Genomic DNA, 16,143 nt, shown 5'->3' with positions numbered 1-16,143 from the left:
CCTGACGTATGAGACTCTGTTGCTCTGTTGCTAATCCTTAGGGCTGCTCGTACTTAGTTATGTTAATGGTTACACATTTGAGTGTCTGGGGTGTCTTTACCGAAAAATCCATTCTGTTTAAAAGTAGCCAAGAAGCTGCATCGGTGCCTTTCTGAAAACTGGGGACATGCACTGTGACCTCGGGTGGTTTGGACAAAGCGTTTTTAGTACGGGTAGTGCTGGGTGAGACAGTCCCCTTCACCCCCCTTTGCAAAAGTTAATGGAAAAATAGCCAGGCCATTTGGGTCTGCTCCAGTTCTGCCTGCGTTCATTGTGTGACATTTCTACGCGGTCTTTCCTGCTCATGCACCTGGGGAACGCCAGAGGCCGAGACAGGCGTGCACTTGCCCTTGCTGGGAGACAGATAAGGGGTGCCCCGGCCTCGTGGGGCGGAACCCTGATGCTTTTATCCCGTGTGAATGCTGCTACACGGCCCTGGCATTGGTTTAAAATGCAGCTTTGATGTCTTGTATCAGTTTCAGCTATTTAGGTCATTTGGGAATTTTCCTCTTTACCTCTTTCGCCTCGTGTATAAAGGCAGGAGCGCCTGGACTCTTATCCCGGTTTATCAAGTGTGATGTCACCACCCACAGCATCGTGTTGTCAGATCAGTGCCCGGGAAAACAACTCCGCCATTCACAGAGTGGTCTGACCTCTGTTTTTATTCATTCACGTAATGTACGTTGGAAGCGCTCCAGCCAGGCGGCTGAAGTTGTACCCATAGGTCCTGCCCTCGGGGCGCTGGCAGCTGAGGGGGCGGATGGGCATGGACAGGAAAAGCTCTAACAAGTGGTGGCTCTGGCAGAAGGAGGGAGGGCTGGAGCAGAGCTCAGCAGTCAGGCTGTCCTTTGAAGGCTGAGCCAGCTTTGAGACACAGACGTGGACCTAAGTCAGTGATGCCGGGACCTCCTAAAGAGGCTGGCAGAGCGGATGGGGGAAGGGAGGAAGGGTATCTCGGGGCTAGAGCGGCGAGTCTCAGACCTGAGCTCCCCTCGGAATGACCTTGAGGGCTTGTGCAAACACAGCCGTCCCAGCGATGCCAGTGCCGCCTGGCCCGGGCTTCGCTCCGTGGCAGTTGGGAGCAGCTGAGGGCGGTGGGGTGAGGGCAGGAGCTGCCAGAGCTGAGTTGCAGGGAGACTGGTAGAAGGTAGAGGCAGCTCGGGAGAGGGAGAGGCCGGTCAGCATGTGTCCTCTAGAGGCTTGACCGGCGCAGGAAGGAAGCAGCAGCTCAGGGCAGGCTTCATTTTGTGTCTGTAGGGTGGTGCTTTTTATGTGTGTGTTTCACTTTTAAAGAATAAAAAGGCTGTTTGCAGTTCTCGCCCTCCTCCAGCCCAGTATATCGAGGGCCTGTACCCTCTGTAGGCCTGTCCCTCGGGGCCTCTGCACACCCTCCCTCCCTAAGCTTCTGGGGGCTCCTTGCCCGGAACTCACCCCCATCACCCGCAGGACTCACTGGGAAGCATTTGAGGAACTTCCAGCCTTCCCTTTATCTGGAAGTCCCTCCCCACTGCCGCCCCCCTTGGCGCTCGCTTCTAAGATGCCCCAAGCATCACTGTTGGTTTCATTTTCCCCGAGGATGTCGCCTGCAGCCAACACACCCTGTGGTGCCCCCTCACAGTGTCCCGCCAGGCCCTTCCCGTTGGCTTCTCAGCCTGCAGGCCTGGTACTGTCAGCACCCCCCCCCCCGGCCCCCCGCGCTCGTGGGGACCACATGCGGACTGCGTTTATTTTCTGAGGCAGCGCCTGTTGGCTGCACTTGGAAACGTTAGGAAAATAATCCGGCGTTCACGTGATTTTTTTTTTTTTTTTGAGGGACTTCTGCTCTTTCTCTGAATGAGAAACATTTCATTGAAGCCCTTATTTTAATAATTTCTTTTTAAAAATGAATTTTCTGTATCTAGATCCATTCTTAACTTTCATTGGTATCCTAGCATTTTTTATATTTGAGATCTAAACCCCTTCCCTTCAAAAAAAAAAAAAGACTACCTAGCATAAAAAATTATTTTTAGAAATTGAAGTAAATTTAGATTAATTTTGGTGTGCACCTTTTGGGAAAGGTTTCAGAGAAGCCTCATTAGGGCGAATAATTTGATTTGGAAGCCAGAAAACCCGGTGTTAATAGTCAGCAGCATTGCTTTTCAGTATTCATGTGGAAGGAATATTATGCCATATTAAAAATGACATTTTGGAAAAGTGACGGTGGCCTGGAGAGTCAATGCTCACCAAACCAGGCGGGCTGCAGAGAGAAAGGGCCCCGCCAAGTCTGCACGATGCTCTCAGCCGTCTGAAACGGGGAAAGAAATGCAGAGACGTTACCCACCGTTCATCTTCAGATGACGGGTTATCCTCCTTTATTGTCTTAATCGCATTTCAGTTTTTAAATGTTCCATGTTTTCTACAATATGCCCATTCTTTAAGCTTTCCGAGCAGCAGTGGCCATGTGAATGAAAAGGCTTTCTTCCCTGTACACTGGGGTGACCATGGTAGTGGCTGTTAGTCTCCCGTGGGCGTGACTTGGACGCAGCCCTGTTGCGTTTCCGGAGCTGGCAGGATTGTGCAGCTGCACGCGCAGGAGGGGTCAGCACCCGCACCCCGGCCGGGTCACGGCTGTTTCCTCCCTGGCATCGCTGACCACACTGCCTTGCACAGAAGCATGGCCTTGGATGTCTCTGGGCTGAGCCGTGCCGTCCTTCTTCCTCCCGGAAGGGGCGTCCTTGCTGGTCTCTCCAGCCGAGCTGGCTTGTGTCTGACTGCGTGGCCTGCGGAGGGGGCGTTCCTTTCACAGCTCTCCCTTCTGTTCCTGTTTGATGTCTGTTGCGGGGGGGCTGGTCCAGCTGTAGCAGACATAGCAGACGTCCCGCCCGCCAGGACAGGAAGGTTCGGGTGTGGTTCGCTGCATACCTGCTGTGTGTGCCTTTCCTTCCGACACGCGTGGCCCCCTGAGGGGGCAGGGCGGTTAACCCCTAACCAGGTACCACGTGGTCCGAGTTCTCCGAGGCCCTCACATCGGGGCACCTTGCCCACCTGTTTTGGCACAGCCTGTGGCCTGTGCACCCCTCACGGCCCCAGACTTCCAGGGACCCGGGTGGTTTAAAGCCACCTGGAGTGCGTATCTTGTGTGGGAAGAAACACCATCGTCTGTTGAAACGAGCGCCTTAAATCGGCCCCTGCCATTTCTGTTCCATCTGGGAACGCTAGGTGGCGCCAGAGCGTTCGGTCCCCGGAGCTTTCCTGCCCAGCGTGGTCACGGGCTTGTGATGGAGAGACCAGCGCTCAGCCACATGTCCTCCTTTCATCAGCCACATGTCCTCCTTTCATCAGCAGAATCCAGTTTTAAACATCAGAGGGGCTGACAGAAACTGCCTGAACCTTCCTCGATTCCCAGATACGTTTACTGTGCTCTAGGAAAGTCTGAGGACCTGACGAGAGCCACATACGTAGGGAAATTTCAGTCTCCCCAGGAGCCATGATTCCTCACTTACAGCTTCTAGGTATCACCCTTTTCACTGTGTTTTCCTTTTTTTTCTTTAAAGCTCCAGTTAGTACCGTAACTGTTGACTATGTCTCCTCGAAGTAGAGGCATGTATCTGTGTACAGACATACCTTGCTGTGTTGTGCTTCACAGATACTGCGTGTTTTCTGTTTGTTTGTTTTACAAATGGAAGGTTGTAGCAACCCTGTGGCAAGCAAGTCTGTTGGCAGCATTTTTGCAACAGCACTGGCTCACTTTGTGTCTCACAGTTTGGTAATCCTCACAGTATTTCAGACTTTTCCACTATCATATTTGTTACGGTGATCAGTGATCTTTGATGTTACTAATATTATTACTAGGATAGATAATAGTGTTTCTCAGCAATAAAGTCTTTTAAAATTAAGGTATGTACGTTGTGTTTTTGTAGGCATGATGCTGTTGCACACTTGGTGGACTATAGTATAGTGTAAACATAGCTTTTATATGCACTGGGAAACCAAAAAGTTCACGTGACTAGCTTTATTACAATGTTCACTTTATTGTGGTGGTCTGGAACCCAACTCGAAACATCTCCAAGGTCTGCCTGTATTATCCTTTAAAATAAGAGGAGAAACATTTAGTCTTCTCAAAGAGCTCGACTTCTGCCCCAGTAAACCAGCTGGTTCCCCCCTCATCCCAATTACAGAGTTGAAATATGTTACCACAAAGTGTAAGGCGTTTTCTTTTCCAAGCCTCTTTTTCCTTTGCCTGCAGTTTGTCTAGTTTGTTTCCTTCATTAATTACCCGTAAAGGAAGATGACAGACCTTACGGATATTATAGCACAGGAAAAGCCATCTGAAAATGAAATTCACGTGGCCAGAACCTTCCTTACGAGGATTTTGAGAAACTTTATGAGGTACAGTTTTGGTTTTACAATCCCTTTACTTCTGTGGTGTGATGAATTCGTCTCTTTCATGCTTTAGCTCGTGGGAAACTATCAAAAAGTCAACACATTCCACATTTTGCCACCCGTGTATTTTTCCTCGTTTCTGAGTCATCAGAAGGTTTATGTTATAAATGCTTTCTGGGTTTTCTTTAATATTCGTTGTTGCATAATATTCTTTAACGTTTTTGCCTGTTGGAAGAATGTTTGATCCCCATCAGGTACTTAGAGGCTCAGTTGAACCCTTTCTCCCATCTCGATTGGGCTGTACAAAGTGTCCCTGGTGAGGCTAGATCCGTCTTAAATTGCAGGAGGGGGCTTCCCTGGTGGCGCAGTGGTTGAGAGTCCGCCTGCCGATGCAGGGGACACGGGTTCATGCCCCAGTCCGGGAAGATCCCACATGCCGCGGAGCGGCTGGGCCCGTGAGCCATGGCCGCTGAGCCTGCGCGTCCGGAGCCTGTGCTCCACAACGGGAGAGGCCACAACAGTGAGAGGCCCACGTACCGCAAAAAAAAAAAAAAAAAAAATTGCGGGAGGAGGAGGGGCGAGCATGGGCCATGTGCTCCTGCAGCAGCTTTACCCGGGAGGCCCTGTGATGTTCCTACGTCGGCTGCAGGGATGTCCAACTGGACATGCTGTTTCACACCTGGGCAGGTGTGGTCAAAAACCTAATTAGCCACCCACGGATGGTGGGGGCGGTGGAGGCGGGCAGGGAAGGCTCCTGCCCCGTTCAGAAGCCCTGGCAGGAATGGACTGGAGCCTGTTGGTCTTAGGGCGTGGTGATTCCCATGACAGGAACCCTTAGATGACTTCGGACGCTCTGGGAGGCTCAGAGGAATACATGTCCACCAGTCCCCGTTAACTGCAGGATAGCTGTGTTCACTTAGTGAAGTGAGTGAATAAATAAATGCAGTCAAAACTCCACGGGACCCAGCTCAAGCTTTTCTGCAGCCCAGTGCCTTCTCCTCAAACAGGCTAAGGGCCTGTGCAAAGTTGCACTGGCACCGGACAGACAGAAGATGCTGCTGTGTCTTGGGGGTGGGGCAGCGGGGGTCATGGGCAAGATTCATGTACTTACTTAGAATGAATTTGGAAGCCTAAGGGCTGGTTCACATTCTGGGGCCTGTGATTCTCGCCCGGGGATGTTCTCCGGTAACGAACCTGTACAAAGAGCGTTGGTGCCCAGATGCAGTGGGAAGCACCTGACAGCGATGCAGTAAATCACCCAGGAATCGTTTCTGCTCCCACTCCTTTCTTCGCCTGAAGTTGTCCTTGCTGTGAAGTCCCTGAGCCATCTGCATCCTTTTTCAGGAGGACTGAGCTGAGCTGGAGGCCACACTCCTGGCACGTCACCAAGTTCTCCGACAGCCACCCCGAGACATCGGCATCTCCATTCCCCTCTACCAGCTCCTGCCCCTTGTGGCCAGGCCAGCACCACGCCAGGTAGGCACGCCTTTCCCGCCGGGATGGGAAGCTGGTTTCACTTTCTGCCACACTCATGACTTCCCTGCCTTGTCGTAATTGTGCATTTCTCACTTTATTTTAGTTTTTGTTGAGGTACAGTTAATGTACGATATTATTCATTTCCGGTGTACAACATAGTGATGCAAAATTTCTATAGCTTATACTCCATTTAAAGGTATCATAAAGCATTGGCTCCGTTCTCTGTGCTGTACAATATCTCCTTGTAGCTTATTTATTTTATAGCTTATACCCCTTCCTCCCCTACCCCTATCTTGCCCCGTCGCCCTTCCCTCTCCCCACTGGGAACCACTGATTTGTTCTCTACGTCTGTGAGTCTGCTTCTGTTCTGTTATATTCGTTTGTTTATTTTTTTACGTTCTACATATAACTGATATCATACAGTATTTGTCTTTCTCTGTCTGACTTAGTTCATTAAGCGTAATACCCCTCTAGGCCCATCCATGTTGATGCAAATGGCAAAATTTCATTCTTTTTTATGGCTGAGCAGTATTCCATTGTGTGTGTGTGTGTGTGTGTGTGTGTGTGTGTGTGTAAGATATACCAATCTTCACCTTGTAAATAATGCTGATATGAACATTGGGGTGCATGTATCTTTTCAAATCAGTGTTCTCATTTTCTTTGGGTATATACCCGGGAGTGGAATTGCTAGATCATAGAGTAGTCCTATTTTTAGTTTTTTGAGGAACCTCCATACCGTTTTCCACAGTGGCTGCACCAGTTTACATTCCCACCAATAGTGAACAAGTGTTCCTTTTTCTCTACGTCCTCACCAGCAGTTGTTATTTGTTGTCTTTTTGATGACGGCCATTCTGGCAGCTGTGAGGTGATACCTCATTGTGGTTCTGATTTGCATTTCTCTGATTAGTGATGTTGAGCACTTTCCATGTGCCATCTATATGTCTCCTTTGGAAAAATGTCTGTTCAGGTCTTCTGCACATTTTTAAATCAGGTTTGTTTTTTTAGATATTGAGTTGGATGGGCTGTTTATATATTTTGCATATTAACCCCTCATTGGTCATATCATTTGCAAATATCTTCTCCCATTCAGTAGGTTGTCTTTTCATTTTGTCGATGGTTTCCTTTCCTCTGAAAAAAAAAGGCCTTTAATTTTCGGGATTTCCCTGGTGGCGCAGTGGTTAAGAATCCGCCTGCCAATGCAGGGGACACAGGTTCGAGCCTTGGTCCGGGAAGATCCCCCATGCAGTGGAGCAACTAAGCCTGTGTGCCACAGCTGCTGAGCCTACGCTCTAGAGCCCGCAAGCCACAACTGCTGAAGCCCACGTGCCTAGAGCCTGTGCTCCACAACAAGAGAAGCCACCCCAATAAGAAGCCTGTGTACCACAATGAAGAGTAGCCCCTGCTCACCGCAACTAGAGAAAGCCTGCGTGCAGCAACAAAGACCCAACACAGCCATAATTAATTAATTAATTATTTTTTTAAAAAAGCCTTTAGGGCTTCCCTGGTGGCGCAGTGGTTGAGAGTCCGCCTGCCGGTGCAGGGGACACGGGTTCGTGCCCCGGTTCGGGAAGATCCCACACACTGTGGAGCGGCTGGGCCCGTGAGCCATGGCCGCTGAGCCTGTGCGTCCGGAGCCTGTGCTCCGCAACGGGAGAGGCCACAGCAGTGAGAGGCCCGCGTACCGCAAAAAAAAAAAAAAAAAAAAAAAAGCCTTTACTTTTAATTAGGTCCCATTTGTGTATTTTTGCTTTTCTTTCTTTTGTCTTAGGAGACAGATCCAAAAAAATATTGCTACAGTTTATATCAGAGAGTGTTCTGCCTGTGTTTTCCTCTAGGAGTTTCATGGTGTCTGGCCTTACATTTAGGTCTTTAATCCATTTGGAGTTTATTTTTGTGTATGGTGTTAGGGAGTGTTCTAATTCATTCTTTTACATGTAGCTGTCCAGTTTTCCCAGCACCACTTACTGAAGAGCCTGTCTTTTCTCCACTGTATATTCTTGCCTCCTTTGTCATGGATTAATTGACTATATGTGTGTGGGTTTACTTCTGGGCTCTCTATTCTGTTTCATTGTTGTATGTGTCTGTTGTTGTGCCAGTACCATATTGTTTGATGACTGTAGCTTTGTGGTATAGTCTGAAGTCAGGGATTGTGATACCTCCAGCTCTGTTCTTCTTTCTCAAGATTGTTTTGGCTCTTCAGGGTCTTTCATGTTTCCATGCAAATATTAAAATTATTTATTCTTGTTCTGTGAAAAATGCCCTTGGTATTTTGATAGGGATTGCATTGAATCTGTAGATTGCCTTGGGTAGTATGGTCATTTTAACAGTATTCTGCCAGTCCATGAACACGGTATATATTTCCATCTGTGTATGTCATCTTCAGTTTCCTTCATCAGTGTCTTACAGTTTTCTGAGTAGGTCTTTTAGCTCCTTGGTTAGATTTATTCCTAGGTATTTAGTTCTTTTTGATACAGTGGTAAATGGGATTGTTTCCTTAGTTTCTCTGTCAGGTAGTTCATTGTTAGTATGCAACACGTTTTTTTGTATTGATTTTGTATCCTACAACTTGACCAAATTCACTGATGAGCTCTAATAGTTTTTGGTGGCGTCTTTAGGATTATCTATGTACAGGAAGTCCCCTACATACGAACGAGTTCTGTTCTGAGAGCACGTTTGTAAGTCCAGTTTGTTCGTTAAGTCCAACAAAGTTAGCCTACGTACCCAGCTAACACAGTCGGCTATATAGTACTGTACAGTAAGAGTTTTATAATACTTTTCACACAAACAATGCATAAAAAACAAAGACAAAAAATAAAACATTTTTAATCTTATAATACAGTACCTTGTAAAGTACAGTAGTCCAGTACAGTAGCTGGCACACAGGGGCTGGCATCGAGTGAACAGACCAGAAGAGTTACTGACTGCAGGAGGGAGAGGAGGTGGGAGATGTAGAGCTGAAGGATCGTCAGCAATAGTAGACGGAGGGGGAGCTGCAATTTCACTCACTCCTCACGTTGCTGGCACAGGTTCTGGTTCCTTGCTGGATTCAATTCTATCTACCCTCTTGAAAAAACGATCCAGTGATGTCTGGGTAGTAGCACTTTTTTTTTTTTTTTTTTTTTTTTTTTTTTGCGGTACGCGGGCCTCTCACTGCCGTGGCCTCTCCTGTTGCGGAGCACAGGCTCCGGACGCGCAGGCTCAGCGGCCGTGGCTCACGGGCCCAGCCGCTCCGTGGCACGTGGGATCCTCCCGGACCGGGGCACGAACCCACGTCCCCTGCATCGGCAGGCGGACTCTCAACCACTGCACCACCGGGGAAGCCCGGTAGTAGCACTTTTCTTCTTGTCATAGATGACACGGTAGCACTGGATTGCATTCTGAACGGCTGCTGCAGCCTTTGTGTACCGTTCTAAGTTTGGGTCCTGTGCCTCGAAAACTAACAGTGCCTCCTCAGATAAAGAAAATCCCCTGCCGTTTCCTGCGTCGTGAATCTCCTTGGTTCTTCAGCTACTTCTCCCTCTTGTTCCTCTGTGCTTTCTCTGGGCCTCCAGTTCTGTCAGGTCTCCATGAGTAAGCTCCTCGTGTTACACAGCAAGGAGTTCAATGAAATCATCCTCTTGCAGATCTCGCTTGAAATAAAGGTACTGTACTACTGTACTCTACACAGTACTGTACAGTACACAGAAGCACAGCCACTCGTAGAGGATGCACGCACGTTACAATGTGCCAGACACGTGAACTAACTTATGTGATTGGACAGGCGAATGCGTGCTGCCGTCTTTGAAAGTTCTCAACCTGAAGGTTCGTAGGTAGGGGACTTGCTGTACAGTGTCACGTCATCTGCAAGCAGCGACAGCAGTTTGACTTCTTCCTTTCCAGTTTGGATTCCTTTCATTGCTTTTACTTTGATTGCCGTGGCTAAGACTTCCAAAAGCATGTTGAATAAGAGCGGTGAGAGTGGGCAGCCTTGGCTTGTTCCTGATCTTAGAGGAAATACTTTCAGCTTTTCACCGTTGAGTATGATGTTGGCTGTGGGTTTGTCGTAGATGGCCTCTATTATGCTGAGGTACGTCCCCTCTATACCCACTTTGTTGAGAGTTGTTATCATAATGGGTGCTGAATTTTGCCAGAACCTTTCTCTGCATCTCTTGAGCTGATCATATGGTTTTCATCCTTCAGTTCGTTAATGTGGTGTCTCACGTGGGTTGATTTGTAGGTGTGGAACCATCCTTGCATCCCTGGGATAAATTCCACTTGATCATGGTGTATGATTCTTTCAATATATATTTTGGATTCAGTTTGCTATTACTTTGTTGAGGACTTTTCATCTATGTGCATCAGTGGTACTGACCTGTAATTTTATTTTTCTGTGATATCTCTGTCTGGTTTTTGTATCAGGGTGATGCTGGCCCTGTAGAATGAGTTCAGAGCATTCCTTCCTTTGCAATTTTTAGGAAAGTTGGAGAAGGAAAGGCATTAGTTCACCAGGTGAAGCCATCTGGTCCTGGACTTTTGTTTGTTGGGAGTTATTTATTTATTTTTTTAGATTGAGTTTCATTACTGGTAATTGGTTTCTTCATATTTTCTACTTTCTGGTTCGGTCTTGGGAGATTGTACTTTCCTAGAAATTTGTCCATTTCTTCTAGGTTGTGTTTCTGTGGTATCAGTTATAACTGTTTTCATTTCTGGTTTTATTGATTTGGGGCCCTCTTTTTTTCTCGACGCGCCTGGCTAAAGATTTATCAATTTTGTTTACCTTTTCGAAGAGTCAGCTTTTAGTTTTATTGATCTTTGTTAATGGCTTTTTAGTCTGTATTTCATTTATTTCTGCCCCAATCTTCATGATTTCTTTTCTTCTGCTAACTTTGGGCTTTGTTTGTTCTTTTTCTAGTTCCTGTAGGTATAAGGTTAGGTTGTTCGAGCTGTTTGTTTCCTGAGGTAAGCTTGTGTTGCTCTAAACGTCCCTCTTAGGACTGCTTTTGCTGTGTCCCATAGATTTTGACTTGTTGTGTTTTAAATAGCATCTTTCTTGACCTGAGAATGATGTTCTTTTTCTGATGAGAAAAGGCCGTGGACACACCGTTACTGGTAGGAACTCTAAATTTTTTCACTGAGCAGGCAGGCGTATAATGCCTGAAAACAAAAAATAAAACAGCAAGAGAAACGACAGGCAAGTGTGCTTCCTCATTTATGTTGTCCAGCTGATAAATCAGGAGCCTGGAGGCTTCGCTTTCTGGCTGAATCCCTTTGGGCCAGCCGAGTGGGATGGCTGTCCGCGTCCCCCACGTGTCCATAGCCACCACGTTACTTATTGCTGGGCAGGTTTTTTGGCCAAAGCTCCCCCAGGAAATTCTGTTAAACACCAGCACTCTCTCCCCAAACCCCAGGTTGCTGTGTGGAGGTACAGGGGCGACCAGGGGGCTTCACAGCCCATGTGCCAGGCCTGGTGGTTTCTTGGTAACTGTGAGACAGAGGATGTTAGAATGGTGAGCTGGTGGAAGTGGGGGGGCGCTGCTCAACCTGGCTTCTCTGGAGCCCACATTTTGGGGTCAGAAGGGCTAATGCAAGGCACACATGGGAGAGCACCATGGGTGTGTTGGCTTGGAGACGTTCCTCCTGGCCACGTGGAGCGTCCAGTCACCTGAGGCTAGCGGCCAGTGTCTTCACTGGTCTGTTAGAAGGATGATGGTAACAGCAGTAGTGTGGCTGTGGGGTATGTACACCAGTGCACGTGTGAGTGTGTGTGTGTACCTCTGTGTGTGTATGTATCTGGGTATGTGTGTGTATCTGCGTGTGTGCATATTTGTGGTATGCATGACTGTGTGTGTCTGTGTGTGTGTGTGTGTGTGTGTGTGGAGCTAACGTGACTATTTCAAAATGAGTTTTCGGCTGTTAGTAAATACTGGTCTGCTGCGAAGGAAATAGGTCTTAAATACAGTGTTACCTATTTCAAGCCATAAGAGATTATAATAGTTGGAGTCCAGGGTGTTTTTGAAAAACCAGATTCTCCTCCGTGTGGTAAAACTTAAGTAAAAAGCGGGCCTTATATTTCATTAAGCCCGTTTGGTGGTTTCTTGATTAAAGAAACACATACGCCCCGTGGAAGAAGTGCTTAGCTTTGTTTATGTTTGCTTGGACTTAGAATCTCCTGGAAAAATTCCCTCAGGGATACTGGTGGGAGGATGGAGAAGAACATGCTCCGTTTCTGCGAAGGGTACCTGGTCTGTCCTCTGCAGACATGGCGTGGAACGGTCATTGCCTCCCTCGTATGACTTAATGAAAGCACTTAACACGCCTGGAGAAATAGTTTCATTATTGAGAGCTTTAAGTGTGCAGTAGTAGCACTATGTCTAAAAAACAAGTACATACGTTAGTCTTAAAATACTTTATTGCTAAAAAATGCTAATCATCATCGGAGCTTTCATTAAATCACAGGCACACGTCATTTCAAAAGGAGGTATGCCTGTGATTTTAATATCTGGGCTTGGAAAAGTCATGTTATCTCTGAACTTGCCTTTTTAAGTTGAAGATCGTTCTCTTTTGATGGCTTTCTTTGCGTTAGCAGTCTGTAGTATGAATCATTTCCTGCACTCAACCAGGGGTCCACAGACTCGTCTCGCAGGGGGCCAGACAGGATTGACACCTCGGGCTGGTGGGCCAGTGTCCGCGGCAGCCGCGCAGCTCTGCCGTTGGGAGGAAAGCACACAGCCATGACCGAGTTCCCGTCAAACTCGAGCTATGAGCACTGAAATCGGAATTTCGTATCATTTTCACGCATCAGGAAGTAGTCTTTTGATTCCGTGCCCCGCCCCGCCCCCATTAAAAAACTCTAAAAGCCGTCCTTAGCTCACGGGCTGCGGTTTGCTATCTGCGACACTTAACCGGTGATTGAAGATCAAGGTGTTCACAGGGGCATTGCCTGCTGCTGCCTGCTCTGGACCTGGTCCAGCCTGTGGGTGTCGAGCTGAGAGATGTACCGCGGCGTGGAAGGTTTTCTGTTTGGGGACAGGTGTCGTGTGGGTAGGACTCGGTCCTTTCAGCCTGCCCTTGGAAAGCTGCTCTTTGAAATGGGAAAACTTAGACGCGCCGCACCCAGGGGTCTCGCTCCGGGACGAGTGGCTGCCTTCTGCCCAGGGCCAGCCGCTCCTACGTGCATTGTCTCATCTTGCCCTTTGTTGCAACATGACTCTAAAGCACGCTGTTGCCTGTGGTTCTTGTTTCCTAGCTCTTCGTCCCAGGACCTGTCGAGCGGCCTGTGGGAGCAGACGCATCTGCAGCGCGCCTCTGACCACTTCAGCTCCCTGGGGAGCGTGGACAGCCTGGACCAGCCTGCCCAGTCCTACCCGTCCGGGCGCCTCTCGGCTGCCAAGTCCAACAGCAGCATCGACCACCTGGGCGGCCCGAGCAAGCGGGACTCTGCTTACGGCTCCTTTTCCACCAGCTCCAGCACGCCTGACCACACCCTGCCCAAGGCGGATGCCTCCTCTGCTGAGAACATCCTCTACAAAGTAGGCCTTTGGGAGGCCTCCACCGGAGGCAGTGACCGGCAGGGCCTGGCTGCCGGCGACCCTCAGTGTGTGGACGAGAGGCTCGGGTGCTTCCCCCCCAGGGTCCCCTGTGACAGCAGCAGGAGCCCCAGACCCGAGAACAGCCCTGAGCCCAAGCTAGCTGCTTCTGGGAGGTCCAGTTTTGGGCCAGTCTGGTATGTTCCCGATAAGAAGAAGGCCTCTTCGTCCCCTCCTCCGCCCCCTCCCCCTCTCCGCAGTGACAGCTTTGCGGCCACCAAGAGCCACGAGAAGACCCAGGGCCCTCCATTCTCAGAGGCGGCCACCACGCAGCACCCTCCGGGCCTGACCCGCGCTCAGTCCCACAGCGACTGGCGACCGGAAGCGGCCGATCAGCCGCAGAGACCAGCGCGCCTGGGCGACGGGAGGAGAGCCGGAAGCTCGGGCTGTGCGCCGGGTGTCCCCCTGGACTGCGGGTGGCCGCCGTGCGACAGCGGGGCCAGGGCCCTCCCGGGGGCCCCCAGCCGGCTCCAGGCCTCCCTGTCCAGCACGGACGTGCGCTGCCCGCCGCCTTCGCCCGCGTGCCAGCACCCGCGCCACTCCAGCGACGAGAGCCCCTTCTTTCACGAGGGGCCCGGTGCCGCCACGTGGCTCAGGGAGCAGCCGCCTGCCGAGCGCTTCCCGGATGACAGCCCCGCTCCGGTGGGGCGGCCCAGCGCTGGCGACCAGAAGGGGGACGGTGGCGCGCAGAGCCGCTACTACTGCGTGACCTCCAGACGCGGCCCGCAGGGCGGCGCCCCGGCCGCGCAGCCCCGCTGCTACCCGCCCCGGCTCGAGGGGCCCCCGGGCGCCCGGCAAAGGGGGAGGGTGGCGCCGGCGGACAGGGAGGCCGGGGGCCACTGCGAGGGAGCCGAGGAACCACCCGCGGCCGGCCTCGTGGAAACGGCGAGTGTGAAGAGGGTCGCAGGCGGCTTCGCGTGGGGCCACGCGGGCGGCGAGATCTGCCCCCTGCAGACGCCCATGCTGCACTCGCTGACCCAGGAAGGGGCGCGCCGGCCCGAGGCCGGCCACGAGGGCGCCCCGGAGAGGCCCCCGCCCGAGGCCCCGGCGGGCAAACCCATGCGGAGGAGCGACCGTTTCGCCACCACCCTGAGGAACGAGATCCAGCTGCGGCGAGCCAGGCTGCAGAAGAGCCGGAGCACGGCAACCCTGGCCGGCGCCGCGGAGGGGGACGAGACCACCGCCGAGGCAGAGGCGCGCGACTGGGGGGTGCAGCCGGCAGGGGGCCCCCCGGAAGCCGCCTTCTCCAGCACATATAAGGACCACCTGAAGGAGGCGCAGGCCCGCGTCCTGAGGGCCACGTCGTTTAGGCGCCGCGACCTGGAGCCCTGCCCGTCGGACCCCGACACCCTCCCTCGCGTCTGGGAGGCAGCCCCGGCCAGGCTGCCCTCGAGCGCCGGCGGCGCGCTGCACGCCCCGCGCATCGCAGGCCGGAGGCGCTTCACGGCCGAGCAGAAACTGAAGTCCTACTCCGAGCCCGAGAAGATGAACGAGGTGGGGCTCGCGGGAGATGAACGCCCGCGCCAGCGCCCCGCGCCTCCCGACGAGACCGTGCGCACTTTTGCCGACAGGTGGAAGTTTTTTGAGGAAACCAGCAAGCCCGTAGGCCAGCGGTCGGGGCTGAGGCCGGCACCCTGTGGGTTCCCCAAGGAGAAGCCAGAGAGGCCTTGGACAGCGGGCCCCGGAAAGGAAGGAAAGGTGGGGAGATCAGACCCACCTCAGAGGCTGGGAACCTTTGCAGAGTATCAAGCCTCGTGGAGGGAACAGAGGAAAGCCCCGGAAGCCAGGAGTTCTGGGAGGTACCACTCGGCAGACAACATCCTGGACGTGGGTCTGGACCAACACGAGAGGCCACAGTACATCCACGGAAGGTCCCGGTCGTCGCCCTCGACCGACCTCTACAAGCAGGTAAGCGTCCTGCAGGGAGCCAGGACAGAGCCACCGCAGTCCCATCTTAAGGTGCGTATAGGACAGCCCCAGGACATCATGGCCCATTGCCGTTGTGACTTGTGTCCAGCTGTCTGAGCGTTACGTGCACCAGCTTTTCTAGTATCAGCACCTGGGGACGGAGGCGATACACGCATGACAATTGCGAGTGCCCTGTTCTCACCCACGTCTCGAGTTCCCAGCCTCATTGTCAGCTCTCGCTGAAGCGGTCTTTCCCTTTGATTAGCTTGCCCTTAATATACAAAGGGAAGAAATTGGGGGAGATGATAAAAAATGGCAAGCACTCCTCTGAAATTACAAGGGGTGCGTTATAGCACGGCTTAAGGCAACCTTGATGTCACTTGTGCTATTAGTTTTCTTCTTAGTCCCTTTTTGTGGTGAAATATTTTTAAAGGTTGTTCTGGGGCAAATGTAATTGGAAATGCAGTGTGTTAAACTATTTCACTTTTTTTTAAAGTAGGAGTTTTGATGGTGAAAGTTGATGGGAAGCTTTCTGAAAAGCTGCACATTTGTATCCATACCTCAAAGTCCATAGTCAGTCTCCCTCTCCCACTCTCTCTGCTTTTTCTCCCCCTTCCATCTGCATTTGTACATTTCAAAGAAAAGATTTCCTGCAGCATCAGATGGAGGTTCTTTTAAGAAAAACCAGCCATCGGTTTGTTACACAATAATGAACGTCCGCGTGTGAAGACAGGTGCAGGTTTCTGTGTGGCCCCCTGGTGCAGAAAGGCCTGCAAACACCGCGACCGTGTGC

At 51.1% G+C, this 16,143-nt stretch overlaps 1 protein-coding gene across 6 annotated transcripts in view; it reads left to right on the top strand.

The window, feature by feature from the left end:
- The window catches only part of LOC101330266 (protein Shroom2), a 135,852-nt gene that overhangs the window by 70,107 nt on the left and 49,602 nt on the right, over window positions 1–16,143 (top strand). For 4 of the 6 annotated variants that reach the window (XM_019944704.3, XM_019944703.3, XM_019944707.3 and 1 more), the window contains exons 3-4: window positions 5,746–5,877; window positions 13,103–15,350. The exons of 1 other annotated variant lie outside the window; for it this stretch is intronic. In XM_019944704.3, the coding sequence (XP_019800263.2) occupies window positions 5,746–5,877; window positions 13,103–15,350 (2,380 nt within the window). The remainder of the gene's footprint in view (window positions 1–5,745; window positions 5,878–13,102; window positions 15,351–16,143) is intronic. One more of the 6 variants, XM_019944706.3, reaches the window with a different exon arrangement.

This window comes from Tursiops truncatus, chromosome Y, assembly GCF_011762595.2.
Source record: "Tursiops truncatus isolate mTurTru1 chromosome Y, mTurTru1.mat.Y, whole genome shotgun sequence".
Classification (NCBI taxonomy): domain Eukaryota; kingdom Metazoa; phylum Chordata; class Mammalia; order Artiodactyla; family Delphinidae; genus Tursiops; species Tursiops truncatus.
This window is presented reverse-complemented; position numbering and strand designations above follow the sequence as displayed.